The following is a 23,161-nucleotide window of genomic DNA, read 5'->3' as shown; positions in this document are numbered from 1 at the left end:
TCTTCTGTGCCAAGGAGACTGTATTGCTCATCAGCATGAATCCTGGGCTAAGCATTCCCTCATCATAATGCTCACTACAGTGGTTCATGGTCAGAAGAAAGGGTAGATGGTCTGAAATGCAGCTGAAACTGCCCCACCCTGTCCAGCCTATGGACAAATAGCAGGACATAGTTCACCCCCCTATGGCTGAGCAGCCTTCCTCCCCAAAAATGACAGTTGCACCTCGGCTGCCTAGCACTGCTCAAGATCCTACTGGGAAACTGGGGAGGTTGTTCATACCTAAAAGCATGGCCAATCTTGGATCATGCTTTTGCCCCGTCCACGTGCCTGGTGTAGAGGTAGATGCAGTGTGAGGGGATGACACACTGGTGTTTGTATGACAAACCCACTGGTGTTTGTCTACAGGCAGGTCTGTATTGCATTTGTCCTGCCATTGGCCCTTCTCACTCCCCCTCTCTCTTGGGCAACACAAAGGGACAGAAATAGAGCTGGTTGTTTTCCCATTAGCTGTAATCAGTAGCTTTACCCATTAAAGGGTTCATGAGGCCCTGGGCAGAAATAGTCTGTAATAGCTCAAGTGTTTGGTCTCAGAGATGTAATTTCTGGCTGGTAGAAAGCTTTACTAGAAGTTGCAAAGAACATGGTGGGGAGAAGGGGATGAAATCAGCCTGAAAACGGGTACCTCCTTCCAGCCTTTCAAAATGCATCCTTTTGGAGGTGGTGATCATCACTGAGGCCACACATATTTGGCTTTTCCCTCACCCACTACCTCTTCCAGGGGCATTGGCTCACCTCATCCTTGAGCCACTGACCTGCACAGGGCATGGCAGTGTGGGAGCCCTCACTGGAAATCCCATCACTGCCTTATTTCTGCCCAGTCCCAGGGAAGAGGATTTAGCACTGGGTTCACGAGGTGCTCCAGAAGATACCAGCTGTCATGGTTGAGAAGATGGAAAGCATGCAGCCATGCAGCTGCACTTACCTGCAATAAATGAAGGTGGCTCCATGAAGGGCTTCACCAAAGCCACCAAAGCGGTCATGCTCTGAGTTTTGTTAAGCATTTCTTCTTGTCTTTCACCATCCCTTCTGGTGTGTTCCCGAGGCTGAAAATACCCTTGGAGCTGCCTGTTGATTTCAGATGCCTCCAGACCTGTGGATTTAATTGCTGGATCAGCGAGGATGAAATCTGGAGCCACAGTTAGAAAGCCACCATGCTTCAATAAATGGTTGTAGCTCAACAAAATTACTGCCACTGCACAACACAGTGTGAGAGACAAGTCATAACACAATGTCTCGTTGGCCAAAGCCTACAAACCACTGGGGTACGCGGTTAAGGTAGGAAACCTATTTCCACATCACATATACTCTAGAGAGGGGCAAGCAATTAAGGAGAGGTTGTGCTGTCTTCCCAAGAAAGGGAGCAGGGGATATGATAAACATTCAGAATAAAAGCTGGTTTTGAGGAAGTGGTTCCCAAGAAGTGTTGCTGGGCTTCCTTGGGACCTCCATAGCTGCATGGATCTGTTCCCAGTGTCAGTAATCAAACCTACATGGATAATTAAATGCTGCTGGCTCAGCATCTCCACGAGATAGGTCGCCCAAAATGCTGAGTGTTGCCAAACTTCTCAGGTAAGGCTCGTTTACTAAAAGGCTGGGAACCCACAAAAAGAGTTAGCTAAGTTATGCGTGTCCAGCTGTACATCTGGATGTGTGTGAGGCTGTGGCTCCATCATCCTTCATACTGGGTCTGATGCTCAGTGCCCTGAGGGACAAGTGTGATCTGGACCAGTCTGGCAGGCACATTAGTGAGCAGGTATTTTAGGAGTTCTGGATTTACGGTGGATGTACAGTTTGCTGGTAAAGGACAGTAGATCTAGCGGAGCCTGGCTGGGTAAAGTTAACCCAGAAACCTGTTTTGAAGCTATGTGGACCAGCAAACTGAATCCATCCCAGATTAATGCTCTGTGGTGTGTCTACTGTGGTTTTGATCCGGCTTTGCTTCCTTCTACTAACTTACTGTTTTACCCAAATGATGCTCTGAGCATGAGGGATGGAGAGGACCACATGCTCCTGGCTGAAGGATCGACCAGCCAGATAACAGGCAGGGCTCTTGGGTAATACCAGAATCACGATGGCGAAACATTTCAGTGAGGGCTGTCCTTTGCAGGAGCATGCAGGCTGCTCTGTCCAAGAGCATGCACTGTGCAGGATTCAGTTGCTCTGACTGATTTACATTACAGAAGTAAATGGAGGCCGGGGCAAGGGCAGCGTCCCAGGTATGGGACGCTGGATGAACATCAGGGAGAGATAATTTCTACCCTGACAGATTTGCTTTCTAAACAGAGCAGAAGAGGAAACGAAGCCCAGAAAGGACTACCTCATGTCTAGTGTAACTAGAAATATCCCACACCAAAAGTGTTCCCAGCTACTCCAGGCACCTACGACTGTACTGGCTTCTAACATCCAGGGCAAGGATGCTGTTTCTTGACCCACCCCTCTGTTTAGAAAGTCCTTGCTTTGTAAAGTGCTCTGCTTTTGTACACTATGAAACAATGTGTTATGAAGGCTAAAAAAATATATAATGTAACAGTTATGAAATAAAATTAAAGCAAACCCATTCCTCGAGTAAAAGTTCACTGCAATTTAGAGTCAAATTGCTGCTCTGAAGTTCCTCCTTTGTCCATTTCTGTTTAAAACATTAAAAACAGGCTGTGGTGAGGGACCCTTTCTAGGCCTTGAAATGTTGTGGGAAACATTCGGGTTAGATAAGATGTCCCAGGCCAATCAAGGCATCAAAATTGGGTTGATGGACACGACACAGACCTATGAGACACCTGTGCCCACAGAGACAACCCAGAAGGATACATAATCTGGCTTATATATGGGCAACTAGAGCAGCACCCAGGGATGAGGATCAGATCCAGAGTTGGAAATTTTCCCCTAGGTGCTTTCATGTGAGCTGAATGTCTTCAAAACCTACTATGGCCAGCTGAAATTTAGAACCTGGTTCAGTACCTCCCATGGAAAAACTAGACCCTGAATCACTTGCCCACATGTAGGCAAAGACATGGAGGAACCACGTCCTGCCTGAAGCACAGAGGATGTGCCCCTTGCTGAACATGGGGGTCTACCTTGGGGTTGGCAGATTGGCCCTCCAGACTCCATGGACCATATGGATGAGACCTCCACAATGGGAGCTTAAATGATGAACGGACACCTGCACCGTGATCTCCCCTTGAGCTAGGACACCTCTCAAGATTGCTCCTCAGGCAGAGAGACCTTTTACCAGCAACAGATCTTTGGTAAGCGACTGATATCGCATGTAGCCTTGTAGTATGGTAACTTTGATTTTGTCTTGGTAGCTTTGATTCCGTGCCAAATTGCTGCTAATGAAACATTACATAAACTTTGCATGCACAATCCCTTAGACATAAACTGTTGTCCAAGTCTGAGACTAAGATTGGACCCAGCTGCACCTAAGATTTAGCAGGAGTTTAGAAAGCAAGGGGGTCTACTCTGAACCTCATGACTCAAAGGGAGGGTCTTCCTTACTCTTTGTATTTCTTCCATTAGATGTAAACCGTTGTCCAAGTCTGAGACTAAGATTGGACCTACCTGCACCTAAAGTCCATCAGGAGTTTAGGAAGCAAGGGGTCTACTCTGAACCTCGTGTCTCAGTGGGAGTTCCCTCATTACTCTTTGCATCCTTGGTCTCTGTGAATCATTTTCACTCGAGTGGAACTCGAGTATATTTCTTCCATGCAGTAATTGAGTGAACCTTGCCATCAAACTTTGTCAAGTTGCACTTTTACAAAATTGTTTTAAACCCACTTTTGCTAATACCTTTGTTGGAGATTCCTTAAGTGTTCTAAATAATTCATGGCAGACCCCAGCTTAATGGCTGAAGCATCTTAGCAAATGGTGGTGAACCCAAACCCTCCTTGGCCATACGCAGAGCCCAGGGAGTGGGGTGGGATTGGGGCAGGAGTGGGGCAACTCTCTGGACAAGGAAAGCGAGACTCCAAAAGCCTGACACCCTTGTGATGTTGGGATTCTGGAGTAAAACCATCCCCAAATGTGGTGTTTTTTGTTACTGTTGTGGTGCTGGTTGGCAGTTATTCACTGCTGGAGAGGAGACATCTGTGTGTCAAGAAGTGCCGTGAAGTAGACAAGAATGAAAATGTTGTTACTGGGCAAAATGCAGCTCCAAACCTTCCCCTGTGACCCAGCGCCTTTTGCCAATCAGTGGGGAAATTGAGGTGACCAGGGAGGAAATCTTTCTGACAAAACCATGGGGGAAGAAATGTGAAGAGAGAGGGTTTAAAGGGAAAAAATTAAGAGTTTGAGTAGAAGGTCAGGACTACGGCAGAAACCTCGTGGCCCAGAAGCCCGCATTCATCTCTGAGTGTGGAGAGGTGACGCACCTCCACTTGCTGCTAATGGGGTGATATTTGCTCTGCTAAGCCAGCATGTGCCAGCACTCAAATTGCTCCAATTTAGTTGTTGGCAGGTGTCAGAGCAGTGGCCCCGAGCATGGCTCACTGGCCGACTTACCGCATCTGCCTCTTATTTCGCTCCTGACCATCTCCTTCACTTCTTCCTCCTGTGCCATGGGGGGGAAAGCAGAGGTTAGCAGTGATTTTCTACCCCAACACCATCTCCCTCTGCTCTGTGCCCCATCCCAACCCTGCTTGTCTCAGTGGAGGCGGTCTCTGGTGAAACCACCTCGGCTTGGGTATGGCTGAGATCAGAGACATACGTCTGGTATCACAGGGATCTTGGTTCAAGATTTGTTGCTCAACAGGGAAATTATTCCTTTTGAAAATTTATGGCCATCCCCTAGCCAGCTCCTCTGGCCATGGGGTGCTGGGATCACCAGCCCAATGTGAGAACCATGGCACACCTCAAGCCCAGGCTGGCTTTCCAGTGAGTCTCTCCACCCTTTTGGCACTGTCCCTGAAGCCAAGGTCTCTCAGATAACCCTTACCTCTGGAAAACTTCATCAACCCACCTGCATCCATGCAAAGGGCTGCTCAAATCATAGTGCAGGTTTCACTAGGTTTAGATGAGATGTAGATGTGCCTCATTTTGTCTTTTTACCAGCTAATGATGTTCCCCACAGAGTGAGACATCTGGTCTCAAGGATTTTGAGTATATCCCTCACCCTGGGGCCAGCCAACTGCCTCTGCTTCAGCTGAGCATCTTCCATGTCCGACAGTTGGTGTCCTACGGCGCTTCATGTGGTCACTACCTCTTAGCCCTTGTAGGGATAACAAATTTTGGGGCACTTACTACGCAAGGGAGCTGGGCTCTTCAGCAGCCCACACATAGGGCACCCTTGCCCATAACGCCCATGCTAAAACTAATCCTGCCTGGCCTCCACACACCGGAAAGACAAAAGTACTGTGTTGTATCAGTCAAGCAGCACAAAACACATTTGCTCAGGCAACAGGATGGAGATGCTAACATTAGGGGAGCTGCAACAGGGATTTTGCCCTAACCCATATGGGTCAAACACTCCTTCTTCAGGACTTACAAACCCAGAGCAGTAGCTTTTGCAGTAATGCCAGCTCCCTAATTGCTTTGAAAATGTCTCTTCTGCTCTTTCTTTGTATTTGATCAGCCCTGTGGCATTGGCACTGAGCCTATCTGCCAAGCACATGACGTTCAAAACAAGAGTTTGAAACATCATGGGGAGGATGGGAGAGGGGAAATATGCCTCGGGCTCTGGGTCCTTGTTTGGGCTTGGCATTGTACCGTGCAACACTGCTCCTGCCCCAGCCTATGTACGCCTGATGTCTCTGGGTAATGGCCAACACTCATTTCCCGGATATTCTCTGAATGAATCTGTTGATCAGCATTTCCCTCCTCCCCTACACCTCTTAGGGGCAGTTTGCCCTATTTTGTCTATTCAAGTCTGTGTAATAGGATGTGATCTTGGGCTAAAGTACTCACAGAAAGACCAGGATCTCCCTTTTCTCCTTTCTGGCCAGCTAGACCATTTTCACCCTGTTAAAAACACTTAAGTCATTACAAAAGCTCAGTAGGCTGATCATTAAATGCTGCAAGAATAAGTGCACCTTAGAGAGGAAAGGATGTGCTAGGAAGGGATACGGGGAAAGGCTTACATGTTTTCTCATAAGTTTTAGGGGTATTATCTGTGAGTAGCTCACTGAGCAGAAAGGACTAGACTCATCCACATATAAGGAAGCAAGAAAGAAAGCATCAGAGAGTTGGGTGTAGGCTCCCAGACTTTGTGGGAGCACTGCTCTATTCAAACAATAAGGATGTTGCCAGCTATCATTTCAGTCAGGTTTCTTTGCAGTTTGTAAGGAACCACAAAGGCTGAAGTAGAGGAGCAGATAGGATCTGGCCTCCAGAGAACCTCTAGGAACAAGACCTGGCAGAAGATTGCAACAGGGATTGCAGTCCCAGCTCTGAAAAGATGAAACACAGAGAGATGCTGAGGTTTGCCAACAGGGCTTTCTGCCTCCTAGGAGAAAATACCTTGAAAAATTTTCTGCTCAGAACTGGATGTGTTGATTAAAAATAGTTTAAAATATCAAAGGAAAAGGAACACAGGAAGAAGTATCTAAATTAAAGCTATGATGGTCATTTTTCTCAATCCATGCTCACTCACGGGGGCTGGAGCATGAAGAGAAATCACATTACCCTCCACCAGCACATGGAGCTATGCCACCACTTAATGCAAAAAGCCTTAAGTCAGTGTTGGCAGGAGCTGCAGAACATAGGGACCAGTCCAGAACATGGGTTGTAGGTTGGGATCTTGAGATTAAGCAAGCTTTTATTTGTATACTCTGATGTGCCTTAAAAGGCTGAGCATCACCCCTCTGTACTGAAGTACTGCACTGAGTATTGTTTTAATCCTGGTCTGCCTTGCCAAACACAGTTGAGGATGTGCTGGCCCAAAATATGATGTTTTCCCAAAGAAGTCTTCTATATAACAACTGGCAGCCCACAGGGCTCACAGCAGTTGTCCCAGCTGGAGGTACCTTCAGGCAGAAGCGTAGGCAGCATTGCCTGTGTCCAGTGTCTGGTGCTTGTGGGTAAAATGGTCTCTCTGTTTTTGCTGTCGCAAAATTTGGAGAGCCGAGAAATGCAAGCGAGAAGAGCCAGGGATCAACCAGCCCCAATGCAGAGCTCTGCACTGCTGCAGGGTGGTGAGGAACCTCAGCGGGAGGTGAGGTTGCCTCGTCCCCATACTGACCATTTCTCCTTTTTGCCCGTCCATGCCCGGGGGTCCCCTGAGGCAGAGCTGAGGTCTCCCTCTTTTCCCTCGTGCACCCTAGAGAGGAAGAGGAGAGCTCAGTTAGCAGTGCCAGAGCACCCTCTGGAGATATCGCATGCCACTGGTTGGGGTTTTCCCACTAAAGCCCAACCTGGGCACCAGTAGAAGATATTCAGAGCTCTCTGGATTTCAGATGCTCCCCAGACAGATCAGATGTGATGGGTCAGAGCCCTGGGTTTTGCCCCCTCTGCCCTGAACAACCCTGAGGCATTTCCTATGGTCCCTCCCTACAGAAAGGATGGATGCTGCAGGGGCAGAAGGCAGGTTTCTCTCTCTGACACTCTGTCCCAGTACTAATTTAAGAAATGGAGTCTCAGCAGGAGGAGAAGGGCTTGCAGACTGAGATAATACCCTCCCACATTAGAAATGAAGGTGGCCTCGCTGCTGCAATTCAGACCCAGGGACTTTCTCTTTTAATTTAGGGAAAAGACAAGTAGCAGTGTGGATGTAGAAAGTGGCATCTCACAGTCTCTATTTAATCAGCATCCAAACAAAAGCCATTCATTATCTCATACATGGCTTTCTAAGCATGCAGTGCTTGTAACTGCTCATATAAAAACTTCCAGCCTTTTTAAACATACATGAGGGTATCTTGTACTTTCGGCTCCTTCCTCCCTTCTGTGATTCTTTTGATACATTTTTCATTGCAAGGTACTGCCTGGGGAGCAAGGGAAAGAAGAGCAATGTTGCTGCTTATGGTCTGAAGCTCAATCTAGTCCATTTTTTATTGTTCTGGAAGGGTCTTTCTACACCTGCACCCCTTTAGGGGAAGGTTTGGGGGCAGTCCTCCTATAATCAGCCTGTCAGTGGTGAAGCACTGGGTGGGATTCAGCTGTAGCTGTAGGCTGCTGAACAATTCTGGAGACCCAGAGCATCCTCTGTGCCCCTGTACCACGGAGCAGATTGCTCTAAGTCAAGCTTTTATTTGATGCTGTCTCAGGACACAAGACAGATGTTCAATCTGACCATAAGTACAACGTGGACCTTGCTGCACCACCTGCATTTTTCCTTCCTTAATCACTTCTTCCCTAAGACTTAACACCCAGTGTTGGGTGTTTTTTGTTTTGTGTCTCCAAAGAGAAGGATACAGACTTTCCCAACATGTGATGCTCTTCATTCTGTATGGGGGAAAACCAGGGTAAGAATCACTAGAGCCTACATAGACACCTTTATACCACCCAAGTCAGAAGTCGTGCAAGGGGGCTTAGGACAGGGAGATCTCTGAGACCCAGGAGAGTTGATCTACTGAGGTCCAGACTCATTCAGACTTTCACACAAAATTGGGTCCAAATTGTTTCAACCTCTATCCTCAAAAGCCAAAGCAATTTTCATTGTGTATCTTTACCAGCACAGCCCTGAACTGTCAGCTGCAGCTACAGATCAGCTAAATTCTCCATGCAGTTGAATGTGCTTCTCACTTGGTGAAGGATAATCACTGGTGACTGGAATTTGGATTATTTGGCTGAAATAATTCAGCAGGGCATGGCAGATTGAAGAAGAAAATCCTGCCAGGGTCTCTACCTCCTTTCCTTGTTTTCAAATCAGTAGCTCAATCTACTTCCCACCTAGCAGAAAACTCAAGTATTTTACAAACCATATGTGTGTGTGTGTGTACATGCAGTCTCTACACACAAACACACATATATATACACACATATACGAGGATTAAATTCTTACACATACTTATTTAAGGATATATCGCTGAAGGGTGAAACACAGGACACCAGGAGTTAAAACAGGGCTATCCCTGAGACAGCTTATGGGAAGCAGTTGGTCTTCCAGGTAGTTACCCAACTTCAGCTTTTCTTTTGTTCTTGATCCTTTCATGTTAATTTATATATTCTCTTGTCCAAACCTGAAACTCAGCCAGACTCACTAGCACAACTGAGAAGGGTATTTTAATTTCCAGACCTCTTTTGCTTGAAAAGTTCTTTGCTACTTAATGGATGCCATCTAAGGGCGAGTGATTAACATTAATCTCTAGCATCGTCCCTCCGCATTGTATTGGCAGCAGCAAGACACTCTTCATTACCAGAGAATCTGGGGGCAGCATGTTCCTTCTCATAAACAATATTAGCATGTCTCATTTCCAAGCCTTTCTGTTACGTTTCAAAAGGTGCTCAGCATGTCTTGCATGCAAAGACACTTATTAAGTGTGGCCCACAAATGGGGTCTGAAAGCCACCAGCTCCTTCTGAAACCTTGGCATCCTGCTCCCCAGATAATTAGCAACGGGGGGGGTGCACTTGATGCCCTGCTAACTTGAAATTATCAGCCTTCCGTTCTTTACTGAGAGGTCGCACCTTACACTGCAGATAGGAAAAGAAGAGAGGAAAGGGAAAAAAAAATCTCTGGTGATAAATGCACCGAGAGGTGAAGTTGACCAAGATCCCACAGAAAGACAGTGGACTTTGCAGTCATCCTCTCTCAACGTGAAAGACCTCAAGTGCCAGTTTATAGGAGGGGGTTGTATGTGTACATGGTGACATGTGGTGACACATCTGGGGTGCTACGTCACATGAGGCTGTGAGGTACAACCACCTGGGGGCAGCTGGGGAAGAGGCTTGAAGCAGAGTTCCCCTGGGAAGATAAATCTGTGAGGTCTAGGGCAGCGTTGTACCTTCTCCTGCTCATGGAGGAACTTGACTGTGGATGAATCCTCACTAGGGCAGACCCAGCATAAGGCTTTCTAGCGAGTGGAGGGGTCATGATGATGTTTGCCATGTGGGAGGGCCAGGCCTGGCTGCAAGGGAGGGGGAGGAGAGGATTTTTCTTTATTCGTGTATGTTATGATTAATATGGTAAGGAGAAAACTAGACCTCCTGGAAGCCAGCTTATTAGAGCTTATCATTCATGCCCTCCTCACACCAGATCTTGCCAGGGTCCAGGGCATGCTACAGACCACTTGCTGCTCACCTGTGGCCCTGGTTCGCCCTGTGGCCCTTGAGGTCCAGCTGGTCCAGCAGCTCCAGTCCTCCCAGGCAATCCCATTTGTCCTTTGAAGCCTCCCAAGCCAGGAACTCCCTTGGCTCCCTGAGAATCACCGACAGAGAGCAGTTCCAACCTTCTATCAAGCACAAATTGTTTTAAAGATGGTCCAGTCAAACATCCAAGCACTTTTATGGCATTGGCAATAAGGGGAGAATCTTTACATTTTACTTTGCTGTTGTGCTATTTACAGAGCATCGGGAGGATGGCAGAGATCACTCCAGCTTTGTTCTCCACCTTCACTCTCCCAGAAGGTGCCTCAGTGACTGGGGACATGGATGTCCCCCTCTCTAGGACAACACCTGGTAATTTCTAATGCCCCACTCTCCCTGAATATGTAAGCAGAATCTTTTAGTCTGTAACCCTGGAAAAAACAGTGACTCCTGAGGAGGAAAAAGGGAGTTACCAAGAGCTGTCCTATAAATATCCTACTCATCTGTACCATTGAGCTTTCTCCTGGAGCTGCTGTGAACAGAAAAGGCTCCCATTAAACACAGCAGAAGGAAAGACCTCCAGTCAGCCCTACACCCAACCTTCAGCAGTGGCTGAAAGCAGGTGTTTCTAGGAGAGGATAAGAACAAGAGAAGAAGGGAGTGATATTTTCGCAGAAATAATCTCCCAGCCTACAACCATTCACAGCTCAGAGACCTAGCGAGCCAGAGGTCTTGCTTGACAAGAGAAGAACCCTTAGTGGTTGACACAGATGACCATCAGGGGACGTGGACCAGAAAAGTTGTTATCAATGTAAGTAAGAAGTTCTTTAAGATCGCAAATGAGCTGGAGACCAGATGGTGGAGCTGAACATAAGAAAGGCCTGAGGGGCTACAAAATGCCAAAAGACTTGAAGGAGGCTGCTGGGATTACTGTGTGTTTGCCTTTTATTTTTTCCAAACAGTTACTGTTCCAACTGAAACCCCATTTTTTCCCTCCATAGAAAGGTACAAATTTTAGACTTGTTCTTTTAGGGAAGAAAATGGAAAATTAAGCAATGCAGAGAAGGAATATCAATGGGGAGTGATCAAGGTGGGGCCTCCTCAGGGAGCTGAGCAAACCCTGGGAGTGGGTCAGCTTGGAGACCTTTCCCACTCACATGGCCAACGTGCCCAGAAGGCAGCAGCATTATCCACTTTTTCTGTCCCGCAGCATCCCAGGCACCCTTTACCCTGGGCATGGTGGTGTTGAATAAACTCTGACAATTAATCCCACTTCAAGGGTTTGGATGGCTTTTCCTCATACTAAGCAGGCACCCTCCTGGGGTTTTGTATATCAGCAGAGGGTGAATTTAAGGAGACCTCCCTCTCCTGCCCTTTCCAACTGCAGTCCCAGCCTTAATGCTCCAGACAGTTGACATCTGCCCGCTGGAAAGGGTACCTATGATGTAGAAAGTGTATAATTTTGTTAACGCAACCTGGTGGATGTGGGCGTTATTCTTTCATAAATGGCCATTCAATGCAGTCTGGCAAGTACTAACCTTTTCTCCTTTCTCCCCAGGAATCCCCGAGGCACCATCATCTCCCGATGCTCCCTGTTCACCCTGGAGGGAGACAAGATAAAATCATGGCCAATGCAGACTTGGCAAGGTTGCAATTTGCTGAATAAACCATCTCACCTTCAGATTAAAATTTCATTTACTGAGTGACCCAGCAGGGTGTCTCATCCTGCACATCGGTGGTACTCAAGGAGACTGAGCCTTGCAGGGGTGAGTGAAGAGGTCCCCGCCCCAGGTTTCCAAGCATCTTCACTCAGATCTATGCTGACTTAGAGGAATAAATTCAGAATAACCCCATTTGTACCCTTTGAAAGAAAGAATCACGTTGCAGAGGTGGTTGTGCAGCATTTGCAAAGCTTTTAGGAAAAACTTGTAGACGGATGCATAATTTAGATAGTCACCTTTGGTCCATATGGTCCATCTGATCCTGGGATTCCTGGTTTTCCAGGACTGCCAATTTCTCCCTGTGGATGAAAAAGCAGTGGATGGGCTGTAATCCCACACAACCCCCAAAACATTGGGAAAACTGGCTCCAAAATGGCAAGGTAAGTGGTATTTGAGAGGGAACATGATGACACTCCTGGTAATAGAAAGAATAAGTATAGGCAAAGACCTACTTCAGAGCAGTATAAATTTTAGACTGCCTTGACTCCAAGCCCACCTACATGAAAGTAGGTGGGAAATTCACTGAACAGTACTTCATTTACCCAATAGGCCAGGCTGATGGAGGAAAATATTAACAACAACAATAACAATAACAATATATCCCATTGGCTCAGCTATCAAGGGCTCCCTTACTTCTTATCAAGCTTTTCAAAACCCTTCATAAAAAAAACCATTAAGGGTCATTATCCCTGTTTATAGAGGAAGGACCAATGATGTTGACAATTGGAGTGATGTGCCCAGCAGTAATTGCTAATTGAGTCCAGGCAGTTGCTAAGCCACAGACCAGGAGGGGATTTGGGCAGGGTCTGCTTGTTTTGGTTTTTGTTTTTTTTAACCCCAGATTATGAAAAAGTTCCCTGCAAGCCTTTAAACCTCCCCATCTATGGCTCCCTGCTCTGCATGGCCATGTCCCCCTGTGCTGCAGCATGCAGCCCCGTGCCACCGGGAGGGACTTCTCCTGCCAGAGTTAAGGTGGCTTCTTCATGCATGATGCTACCCTGGGGATGAGTGGGAAACACTGCTGGAACCGGGGGCAGCTAGACCAGGATGGAAAGCTGGGCTGAGCTCACCTTGATGCCCTCGGCTCCGGGAGCACCGATGCGTCCTGGGAGCCCTCGTAAGCCCTAAGGATAAAGCAGATGATGGGCATTGATGATAAATCCAACTGAGGGCAGAAGGGAAGAACACTGTGTGCGCACAAGGTTAGCCCTGATGTAGTGCTACAAGTGCTTCCCTTGCCCACAGCATCTTTCCCCATCAGCCCCACTACAGCCTGGAGCTTGAGCTGTCTTCTCTGTTATTTCACAGAATCATGGAGTGTTTCAGGTAGGAAGAGAACTCTGAAGCTCATCTTGTCCAACTCACCTACCTGAGTAGGACCACCTAAAGCTGGTTAACCAGGATCATGTCCAGACAGCTTTTGAATATCTCCAGGGATGGAGATTTCACAGGATCTCACCCATTTCCTACCTTTGTTCCTTTCTGCCCGATGTTGCCAGTGGTCCCAGGATCACCTTTCTCTCCCTATATAAAAAAAAAGGATGTTCTCTCCCAAAATACTTTTTTTTTTTCCTTTTCTCTCAAGCAAAAACAAAAGAGAAAAACAACCAGCAGATTTCAGCTTGTTTCCAGAAAGTAAAGTGAAGACATGTTCCCACTGAGCATCACTTTGGAGATGTGTTTTCAGTAATAAGGGGCCAAAGTCCCATCCATGTGCAGGAATTTATCTGGGGGCAAGGAAGGCATCCTACTGTAACAGAGACTCAGCTCGTCCCAGGAAAGCGAGGTTCATAAGGGCTTTAGCAAATGATTGCTTTGTTCCCTGCTCTCTCCATCAGGCAGGTCAGCATCAAGGAGAACTGGACTTGGTACATGAAGGAACTTGAGATTTGGGCCTTAGTAAGTAACACAGGAAAACTCATGCTGAAAAACATGGGAAAACTTAGAAGCCTATTGCTAGAGACATGGACAGATGCTCTGCTGGCATCCAGAGACTGGCACATCCTAAAAATCAGGCCAGGATGTGCATTAAAGACTTCTCCAGGTGGTTTAGGAATTGATTTTATCTCTCTTTGGGAAAGACTTACCCTAAGCAAGAACCTGCCTCCAGTAATGAGTCATGTAGGGTGTGGGAGCAGAAATGAATTTAGGGTTGAGAAAGGCACGGAACCTCTTTCTACCTGGCAAACGAACCGTGTCATTTCCCACTACTCACCGGCTTCCCCTTCTGCCCCTGAAGACCTCTGTCACCTTTGGCTCCCTTGTTTCCATTCTTCCCATCGAGACCTGCTGCACCCTGCCAGAAAGAGAAGAAAAATGAATTTCTCTATCAGCCCTTGCAGGGAGGTGGATGGGGGAAGTCATCAGGATGGAAACTCAATAGTAAGAGCCCGGAATAGTAAGAGGTCAGAAGCTACCCTAATACTAGCACCGAGACTGAGGCTGGGATTAACACCCAATCCTCATGGGCTTGCAAGCCACCAGCAAATGCAGCTATGTGAGTTGATTTATTTATAATTACAGCTCAGGAAGTAGAAGCACATGGTAGCTAAAGAGTAGTCCTGGGCCAAGAACACTGAGGTGGTCAATGGCTGCAGTTGAAAATAGGAACAAGGGCGTTAAGCAGGCAGCATCACATTGCAAGTGACTTAGAGGGGTGCACTGGGTCTGCTGCTTCCCATCCAGTCAGTCGAGGAAAGCAGTGCTGGGTGGTGAAATTTCATTTGGTGAATCAGTGGATCCAGCCACAGGATTGCTGACAGCTACAGTTCAGAGAAGATCTGCCACCTGGGGAGTTGAGAGCCAAAAGAGAGATCCTCATCCAGCCCAGCCTCGTGGGCAATGCTGGACAGAGGTGCTCCCCCAAGAAGACACCTTTTTTTGCTACACGTTGGAGGTTCTCAGCTTGTGGAGCCACTTTGCAGCGCAGCTCAGTGTGGGACATCGGAGCCACCTCCAACATCGGGGCCAATTTGCACGGGGTCTCCCACTGTTTCAACAGCGAGCTAAAAGCTACTAGAAATACCTTCCCCCCACTCCCCCCGAAGGCTGCCACAGTCTACTCATCCTTTCTGGCCAATTTTGACCGCAGTTTTCAGAACCTGTATGTGAGATGAAATTGGATTTATCCCCACTTGAGACACTGATGGCACAGGGCTCAGCTCACTCAGAGGAGAATGAATTGGCTGTTTAAGCAGATCAGGAGATGAACAAGTGGCGTTCTCCACTTGGAATTAATTTGCAGTGGGTTGTTGAAAGGAAACATATTTATTGAAATAAAAAAAAAAATCAGCTACCAGATTTGTATGCCAAGCAGCCTCCTCACCTCTCCAATTACTCCACCTCTCAGTGACAAACTGGCACTTCAAACACAATCATGGTGACAAACATCCCAGAGGCGTATGGGTGGGACAGTGCTGCCCCTGACGGTGGATCAGACTGGGAGGACAGACCCGTTATCTTTTTATTCCCAGATATAAAAATTCAGCTCCTCCTCTGGGAAATGTTGCTTCTTCAAACCCCTCCCCAAGCCTCAACGTATTTTACATTTCAGAGTAACAGGAGTATTTGAGAGCCAACCAGGTGCTCCTCCGTGGCTCTGCTGGTGATATCTGCATCAGGTAAAGCCCGCATTCCTCAAGCACTGCCTACACCATCAGGCACAAACATCTCATGCAAGCTTTTTATTTACTAGTAACTATTTATTGACATGATCGATATAAAGTTCCATCTGGGGCAGTAAATGGACCATAAAAAACACAGCTAACTAAAGTTTCTCTGTTTGCTAGGACAGATTGCTTGCTTGGAGGGTAATAAACCTTTTGGTTTGATGGTTAAATCTCACAAGCCCAGGATACCTTCAAGTGCCTGGTGTTTTTGAGATAGCTTTGAACTGGGTACAGATCTGTCTGGGAAGGGATTTGCACACCTGTATCCAAAGGGATGGGCTAAAAAGCTTATTCTTGAGCACTGCCTGATCCTGATGGAACCTGACACTAGTTAGAGATCTCCCAATTAGCTTTATTATTTCTCTTAGTTGTCCCTAGTGTCTCCTGTGTCAAGGAGAGATGTTTCCCCAACTGCTCATGTGCAACTTCCCGCTCTTCTGTCTGCTTCAGACCATGAGATGCTTCTTGCCTGCTCTTGGCCTGAAAGGAGCCCAAATGGCTCTAGGAAGAGTTAAGCTCAAAATATGTGCTCATAGGCTGAAAGGTAGCTGGGTCTAAGCCATGCCTACTCAGTCCAGTAAACATAAGGAAGTTTTTGACCTTGGTCTTATCTCACCATAGGTGGAGTCCTACACATCATGGGCTAAAGAGACTTTGTCATATGGACTAGAAGGCTTATAATAAAGCTTGGACATGACAGCAGGTCTGAACTTGCCTCAGCTGCGGTGGGGGAAGCAGGTCAGAGAGGTGATGCTTTTCAAGGCCATCTGTACCCAGGACAAGAAAAAGAAGGAATAGGAACAATAATAATAATAAAAAAAAAAAACAGTGAGGAAGAGGAAAATGTTTGAGCACTAGGCAAAGGAAAGAAGTTGAATGGAAATTTGTTCCCTCAGATTTACATTCTGTGTCCTGCCAGGCAAATAAAGGCTGGGCAATAAAAGCTAGTAAAATGGCAGTTTAAAGGCAATTACTGGCTGAGTACTGGAAATGGCTCTTGCTATTTGTTTTTGTTATTAAAGTGTTGCTGGAACAGGGTTCATTTAACAGCAAAGGCACCAGGTACCACGAAGGCACGGCAACGCAAAGGCTTAGTCATAAGTCCTGAGCGTTGGCTGTGACGCAAAGACATCTTTGAGCAGCCGAGGATCTCTGCTTCCAGGCACAAATTCCCGCAGAGCTTTGGACTGGAGCCAGGGAGGAGCCTGCCTTGTCTCCAGGTTTATCATTTACACTCAGATGAACAAGCTGGGGAATCAACTGGGTCACCCTGGGAAAGTGTGAAACCCGTCAGCAGAAACATTGTCCCATCAGCACGCCCCAAAAGGATCAATCTCCTTGAAGACACACATCAAAGGTCTAATGTATTTCCAAACCATGGTACAGGCTGCAACCCCTGCTAAAAGGTTTCCTGCCTCCTGGGCTTCAGTGCTCAATATTTGATGGGATGATGCACATGAAGTAGCTGGGAGTCTCAACCTCAGAGCTTCATCTGTGTTTTTATCCCTTCCCTGCTGTGTCTTGTCTAGACTGTCCTACCCACAATTATTTGCTGCAGTCCTGAGCGTCCTCCCCAAAAATCCTTTCTTGGTGTGGGAGCTGCCACTGGTCCTCATAGCTGTAATGAACATTTGTTCTCAGGCACTACATCTCAGAGATGTGTCAGCCTGATGACCTGCTGTAAAGCCTCCAAGGTATCATGGGCAGAGATTTCCACCTGTGGCCAGATCTGGCTTCCCTTTGACCAGCCTGGATGGAAGTACTCAGAATACATCAAGACACCCTCCCAGGGCAAGAACTTCTTAGGAGATGGATTTTTCTACTCTGAGTGGCCAGGGGCACATCTTGTCAAGCCCAGGGCAGACCCCCATACCCCACCTTTTCTCTCCTCTGGCTTGAAATGGCCCACTGTTCAGCAGGCAGGAGAATTGGGATGCCATATGAGTTCACATAAAGTCCCCATGCAAGCCGATGGGTAGGGCTCTCTTACCGGTACCTCTTCAGAGTTGTCTACCCACCACTCTTACCTATATCAAGAGCTCTTATGCTCTTAATATCTATGGTAAAGTCAAATTCCTGATTATAACGATGTCCATGCCTACCATACTCTGGGTTATAGGGCCTTGATTATCATTTCATGATAATGATGTCCATCATTATCGTGGTGGGCAGCAAGGTGACCCTGAGCCAACAATGTACCCTTGTGGCCAAGAAGGCCAAGGGTGTCCCGGAGGGCATTAAAAGGAGTGTGGCCAGCAGGGCGAGGGAGGTTCTCCTCCCCCTCTGCTCTGCCCCAGTGAGGCCACACCTGCAGGGCTGCGGCCAGTTCTGGGCCCCCCAGTTCAAGAAGGGCAGGGAACTGCTGGAGCAAGGCCAGCGCAGAGCTGCCAAGGGGATCAGGGGCTGGAGCATCTCCCTTGTGAGGAAAGGCTGAGAGACCTGGGCTTGTTCAGCCTGGAGAAGAGAAGGCTGAGGGGGGATCTCATCAATGCTTATAAATACCTGAAGGGCGGGTGTTAGGACGATGGGGCCGGGCTCTTTTCAGTGGTGCCCAACGCCAGGCCAAGGGGCGACGGGCACAAGCTGGAACACGGGAAGCTCCACCTGAACATGAGGCCAAACCCCTTTGCTGTGCGGGTGCCAGAGCAGGGGCACAGGCTGCCCAGAGAGGCTGTGGGGTCCCTTCCCTGGAGACATTCACCCCCCGCCTGGACGCGGCCCTGTGCCCCTGCTCTGGGGGTGCCTGCTCCAGCAGGGGTGGGACGGGGTGAGCTCCAGAGGTCCCTGCCAACCCCCACCAGTCTGGGATTCTGTCATTCTGTGATTTAGTTTTCAGATCCTGCAGAGTGCTGTCTGCTTCTGACTGTAGCACTGTGCTGTGTAATGGTGGCAAAAGAGTGCCTTTTAGCCTCTTTAGCCTTCCTGGACTGGCCATATTTAGCATCTGATCATCCCAGTGGCAACCGGAATCCCCTGATTTGCTCTCACTTCTTGCTTTGGCTTCAGATGTACAGCTTTGCTTTCATGCCTTGTGAACTCCACCACTCTCAATGATCAGTGTGGACCAAAATATCCTGGATTTCTCCCATCCTTCCTCTCACTCACACGCTGGTGGCTTTGCTCCAACATGGGCTTTGGCAGATATGCTGTGGGAAGCATTGAAGAAAGCAGCACATCAGAAATGGTTCTGAGAGCAAATGCAGAAGGTCCAGGGATCTGGTGGGTATCCCACTCTCTAGGCAAGTTGAAGCAGGACCCTGGGAATAAGGACATGGCTGGCGGATGGGGATACCACACAGACCCTGGCTTTCTCAGTCAGAGGGAAAGGATCCATGGGCTGTTGGCCAACTATAGAGCCAAGGTTATAATAGATAAAGTACATCTCTGAGCTCCAACCTGTACACCTAGTGAGGAGGACTGAAAACTAGTAGCACACTGGTAGCTGTAGACCCTGGAAACCCAAAATAGGGAGTAATGGCAAGAAAAGGAGAAAGGGATATTCATAACAGAGCCTTAGTGAGATTAATGGGTTAATCTGCCAGTATATTAATGCACAAAACATGGCAAATAAAGAAAAGGAGCTGGAAGCCTTAATACATGATCCAGATTACAACTTGATAGGCATAACACAGGCTGCAATATTAATATAAAAGTGTGAAACATGGCAGCAATATCAATGTAAAAGAGCGCAGTGTTTTTAGAAAAGAGGAAAAAGGAGGTCTTGAATATCAAGAATGCACTCATTTGCCTTGAGATCCAGTTGTAAAGTCAACTAGATCCATTTAAATTCTTCAGATAATGATTACAGGGAGAAGGTACAAATGCTGTCGCTTGGTTGGGAAACCCAACAGATCACCTAATCAAAAGAGTAAATGGATGAGACTTTTTAGAAGCTGATTAAATCACTCCGAATGAATTCAGCAGGACAGAAAGGCACCATCAAACTTTTGCAATGAGTTGATGGCAATTTGTGGATATGAAATTTTGGAATTAGAGGGAGCTGAAGGAAAATGAGAACTGCTAGCCATTACCTTTAAGACTTTGCATAGAACAGATTGGGTACAGGTAGACTGGACCAAGTAGTGTCTGTCTTCAAGAAAAGGGGAGAAAAGGACTTGGCGAACGATTCAGGAGACAGCCTAACCTGCCTCTCCAGAATAACTTGTGGAAAAAACAATCAAAGTATCCGTGAGCACTTCGAAGATAAAGTGAGACTTGGATTTGTGCACATCAGGATGTTGCATCCTAACACAGGTGTCTGAGATAGATGATGTGAATCATGCTCTAAGAGTACCCTAAGGCTGCCAATAAAACAAGCCTGAGCACGGCTCACTCCGGTGTGGAAAGTGAACATGGCAGACATCTAACCTGAGGTCAGAAGAATTTCATCCAGGATGTTGTATATCATGGCTCTTCCAACACAGCCCCAGCTCTGATCTGACTTTTGCAATTTTAGAAATTTAATGAAGGACCAAAAGCAAGCTCTGTTATCTCAGTCTAGCTCCAAGCACAGCACAGATAGCATTAACCTGCACCAGCAGAATCCCTAAATATTTCCAAAACAAAGATTACGTAGCTTTCCTCAGATACTGATTGACAAGATACCACTTTCTGGTCATTAACTGTATCATGTGCACCCACTCTGTGGGTGCCAGTAGAAAACAGCACATCATCCAGCCATGACTGGATGGTTGCTGGCCAGGATGGTGGAGTCCAGCTGTGCTTCCTTTGCACTCAGCAGCCTCAACAAACGTCTTCTCTCTACTCTACTACGGCTCCCGCGCTACTACTGACGTTGTCACCTACGGATTCAGGTGCTCACAACAACACAATTCCAAAAATGCACTCGATCCAACGCCTACGTGCGGTGATCCCAGATGCTGAGGTCTTATAGCACGTTACAGCCTCGTCGCTTTGGCAAAGCGCTCGGAAGGTTGTTTGCAGTTAGGAAGGGGTTGAAATACTTAATTGAATGAGAGCCTTTTTCTCAGTGAGCAATTACCAGACTGGATTAGAGTCTTGTAAATAGTTACACAGCCGTGACCAGTAATTAGTAGGCAGTGCTAAACGGCTGTGGAGCCTTCACAGCAACAGATAGTTGCTGAGAGTCGCCCACTCACACACAATGAGGCATAATTGGGGAATAGGTTAAGAAAATACTGATATTTATTATTGCAATAAGACAATTGAACCTGCTCGTATTTCCATGACCTGAGGAGAAGGACCAGTCAACTTTTGGTATTCCCTCCCCTCCTATTCCTTCCTTTCCCAGATGAAAAGAAATCAGTGACTTTTTTCACTTTGGACCACCTTGGAGACCATTATTTTTTCACTTAGGGTTTCTTCCAGGTGAACTGGTAAAGTTCAAAGGCATGTAAACACTTTTGCAAACCAAAATTGTTTTTCTATTTTTTTTCCCAGTTGCAATTTGTCAAGAAACAAGGTGATCTTGGAGATTATACAGGTCCCCCAGCATAAATGTTTTCCCTCTGGCCAGCAACATGCACGCTCTGAGTGCTGAGAATAGCCACTCATAGCCCAGTCCCTTAAGGACATATGAGTTTCTAATGGGATATACAACCTATAGTCACAATTCCTAAGCCATTTGAACAAGAAACATCATTGTTCATGTCTGGCAATGCCCCCTAATACACTAAAGGTATTAAAAAATAATAAATACATAATTATTTCATGTGCTGCTTAATGCAAAAATGCAATGTCCTATTAAAACATACCTCTGGCTGTGGTCCCCACAGCCCATGGCTGGTTTTCCAACAAAGCCTCTTTTAACACGGGCTTTGTGGAGCCCCACTGAGCCAGCATCGCCTCATCCCACCCTGCAACCCACACACATGGCTGTGGGGAAAGGACCAGCAGTGCAAGCCGGGCTCCACACCCAAGACTCTCAAAGGCAGAGAAACATGCTCCAACTCACGGCAGAGCCTGGCAAGCCTGGTTCTCCTGGCTCCCCCTGCAAGGAGAGCAGTGATGAGTTACCATGGGGAAGATCTGCATTTCATCTGGAAATGGGGATTACTGTAGGAGATACCTACAGCTGTGGAAAAGGGGACAAGGGGTCCTTTGGGGACCCCTGTGCAGCAGGAGCTGGAGGGGGCAGGTAGGATACCCCAAACGTCTCAGCTGGGCAAATGAACGGAGCCCTACACCTCCACTGACCATAACTGGAGCTTAGAGAGCAGTTCACACCCCATGCCTAAATATTGATACTTCAGAAAATCATTATTGACTATTTTAGCCCAGGAAAGATTCCAGGGCACTCTCCTGCTTTACAAAATGGGAGAAACCTTCAGGGATCTCCTGGAAAAGTGCAGCTACTTCTGCTCTCTGGTAGCCCCATGACATTTCAATCAACAATTTTGGAGAGGGAAGACAGAATTACATTCTATGAGAAAACTGTGAAGGGATTTTACACATCAGTTCTTGCAGAGGATGCCTTAACATAGGTGCTCACTGTACTCACCTTCTGTCCCACTGGTCCTCTTGTTCCAAAAAGCCCCATCACTCCCTTGGAGCCAGCTTCACCTTTGACTCCCTGAAATTTTAAAATCCCTGTTAAATACATTTTAAGTACCTACTGCTCTTAAAGTGACACACACCCCCCAGCCCGTCTCAGGAGAGACCAGGTAGTGGAACCCGTGGAGATAGTAAAGAGGATGACAAAAAGCACCATTTCTATAGCAGATTTCAGCCCCAGGGACCCCAAAGGTCTATATGGCAGCCAGTGATTGGGCAGAAAGCCACCAGCTGCTGAACGGCTCAGCAGAAACCTCAGCAAACTGTTCTATAAGAGAGTTGGTGCCCAGTGATGTGGATTGAAGGAAAACAAGCAGAAAAGGGTCTCAAATTCTCTGGATGGGCTGCCTCCTTGCAAACACTCAGGTACAAGACCCAGCTGGACTTACTGGTGGAGGAGACACTGCTCTAGGGCTCCGTCCAAAGTCACTCAGATATTCGGCCAAGAGGTGATCTTGCTTTAGGAGATGCTTATGTGGGTTTTTTTTTCATTAGAAGGCAATCTGACAGATATCATGTATGGGTTTTCATCTGACTTAAAAACCCAACCAAACATGTACCACCCATAGGAGCTTCTCCATGGGTTTCCTTTACTGGGGACCTAATCAGTGCAATCAGTTGTGGTAAGGACAAGACTTTCCCTTTCACAAGGGAGATGTCCCCATTGGGTCAGGCAATGTCCACCTTGAACCACACTGATTATACACCTCCCCATGGGAAATAACAGGAGCTGGATGTCTAGCTCAGATAGGGATGCTGCTGTTGTAGATACTTAAATTTATTCAGCAGAGTCTCCATCCCAGGTCAGACTTCTGGAGCAAAAAGCATTAACATAATACTAAAATAGGGACGATTAGTACATGGACATTTAATCTGTGACTCAGTCTGAGAGCGGGAGAGTTATGTGATTCATCCAGTGGAGTGGTGTTGGGCTGAGAACTGAGACCTCCACAGGATGCTCTCAAAGAGCAAAGGCAGATGGAGGAGCAAGCGGCTCGCTCTGCCACCA

At 47.2% G+C, this 23,161-nt stretch overlaps 1 protein-coding gene across 9 annotated transcripts in view; it reads right to left on the bottom strand.

Moving 5' to 3' along the window:
* Positions 1-23,161, bottom strand: part of LOC142051929 (collagen alpha-1(VII) chain-like) — a 120,540-nt gene that overhangs the window by 4,987 nt on the left and 92,392 nt on the right. For 4 of the 9 annotated variants that reach the window (XM_075081710.1, XM_075081700.1, XM_075081701.1 and 1 more), the window contains 12 exons: positions 22,100-22,171; positions 21,554-21,589; positions 14,166-14,246; positions 13,421-13,474; positions 13,021-13,074; positions 12,187-12,249; positions 11,768-11,830; positions 10,225-10,341; positions 7,229-7,306; positions 5,956-6,009; positions 4,555-4,603; positions 983-1,150 (listed from right to left, as the gene is read on the bottom strand). In XM_075081710.1, the coding sequence (XP_074937811.1) occupies positions 983-1,150; positions 4,555-4,603; positions 5,956-6,009; positions 7,229-7,306; positions 10,225-10,341; positions 11,768-11,830; positions 12,187-12,249; positions 13,021-13,074; positions 13,421-13,474; positions 14,166-14,246; positions 21,554-21,589; positions 22,100-22,171 (889 nt within the window). Of the gene's footprint in view, positions 1-982; positions 1,151-4,552; positions 4,604-5,955; positions 6,010-7,228; positions 7,307-7,890; positions 7,968-10,224; positions 10,376-11,217; positions 11,668-11,767; positions 11,831-12,186; positions 12,250-13,020; positions 13,075-13,420; positions 13,475-14,165; positions 14,247-21,553; positions 21,590-22,099; positions 22,172-23,161 lie in introns of those variants that run through there. The other 5 variants (XM_075081706.1, XM_075081703.1, XM_075081702.1 and 2 more) reach the window with 5 other exon arrangements.

Source organism: Phalacrocorax aristotelis, chromosome 1 (genome assembly GCF_949628215.1).
Source record: "Phalacrocorax aristotelis chromosome 1, bGulAri2.1, whole genome shotgun sequence".
Taxonomy (NCBI): Eukaryota; Metazoa; Chordata; class Aves; order Suliformes; family Phalacrocoracidae; genus Phalacrocorax; species Phalacrocorax aristotelis.
The sequence above is the reverse complement of the archived record's forward strand: the minus strand, read 5'-3'. Positions and strand labels throughout refer to the sequence as shown.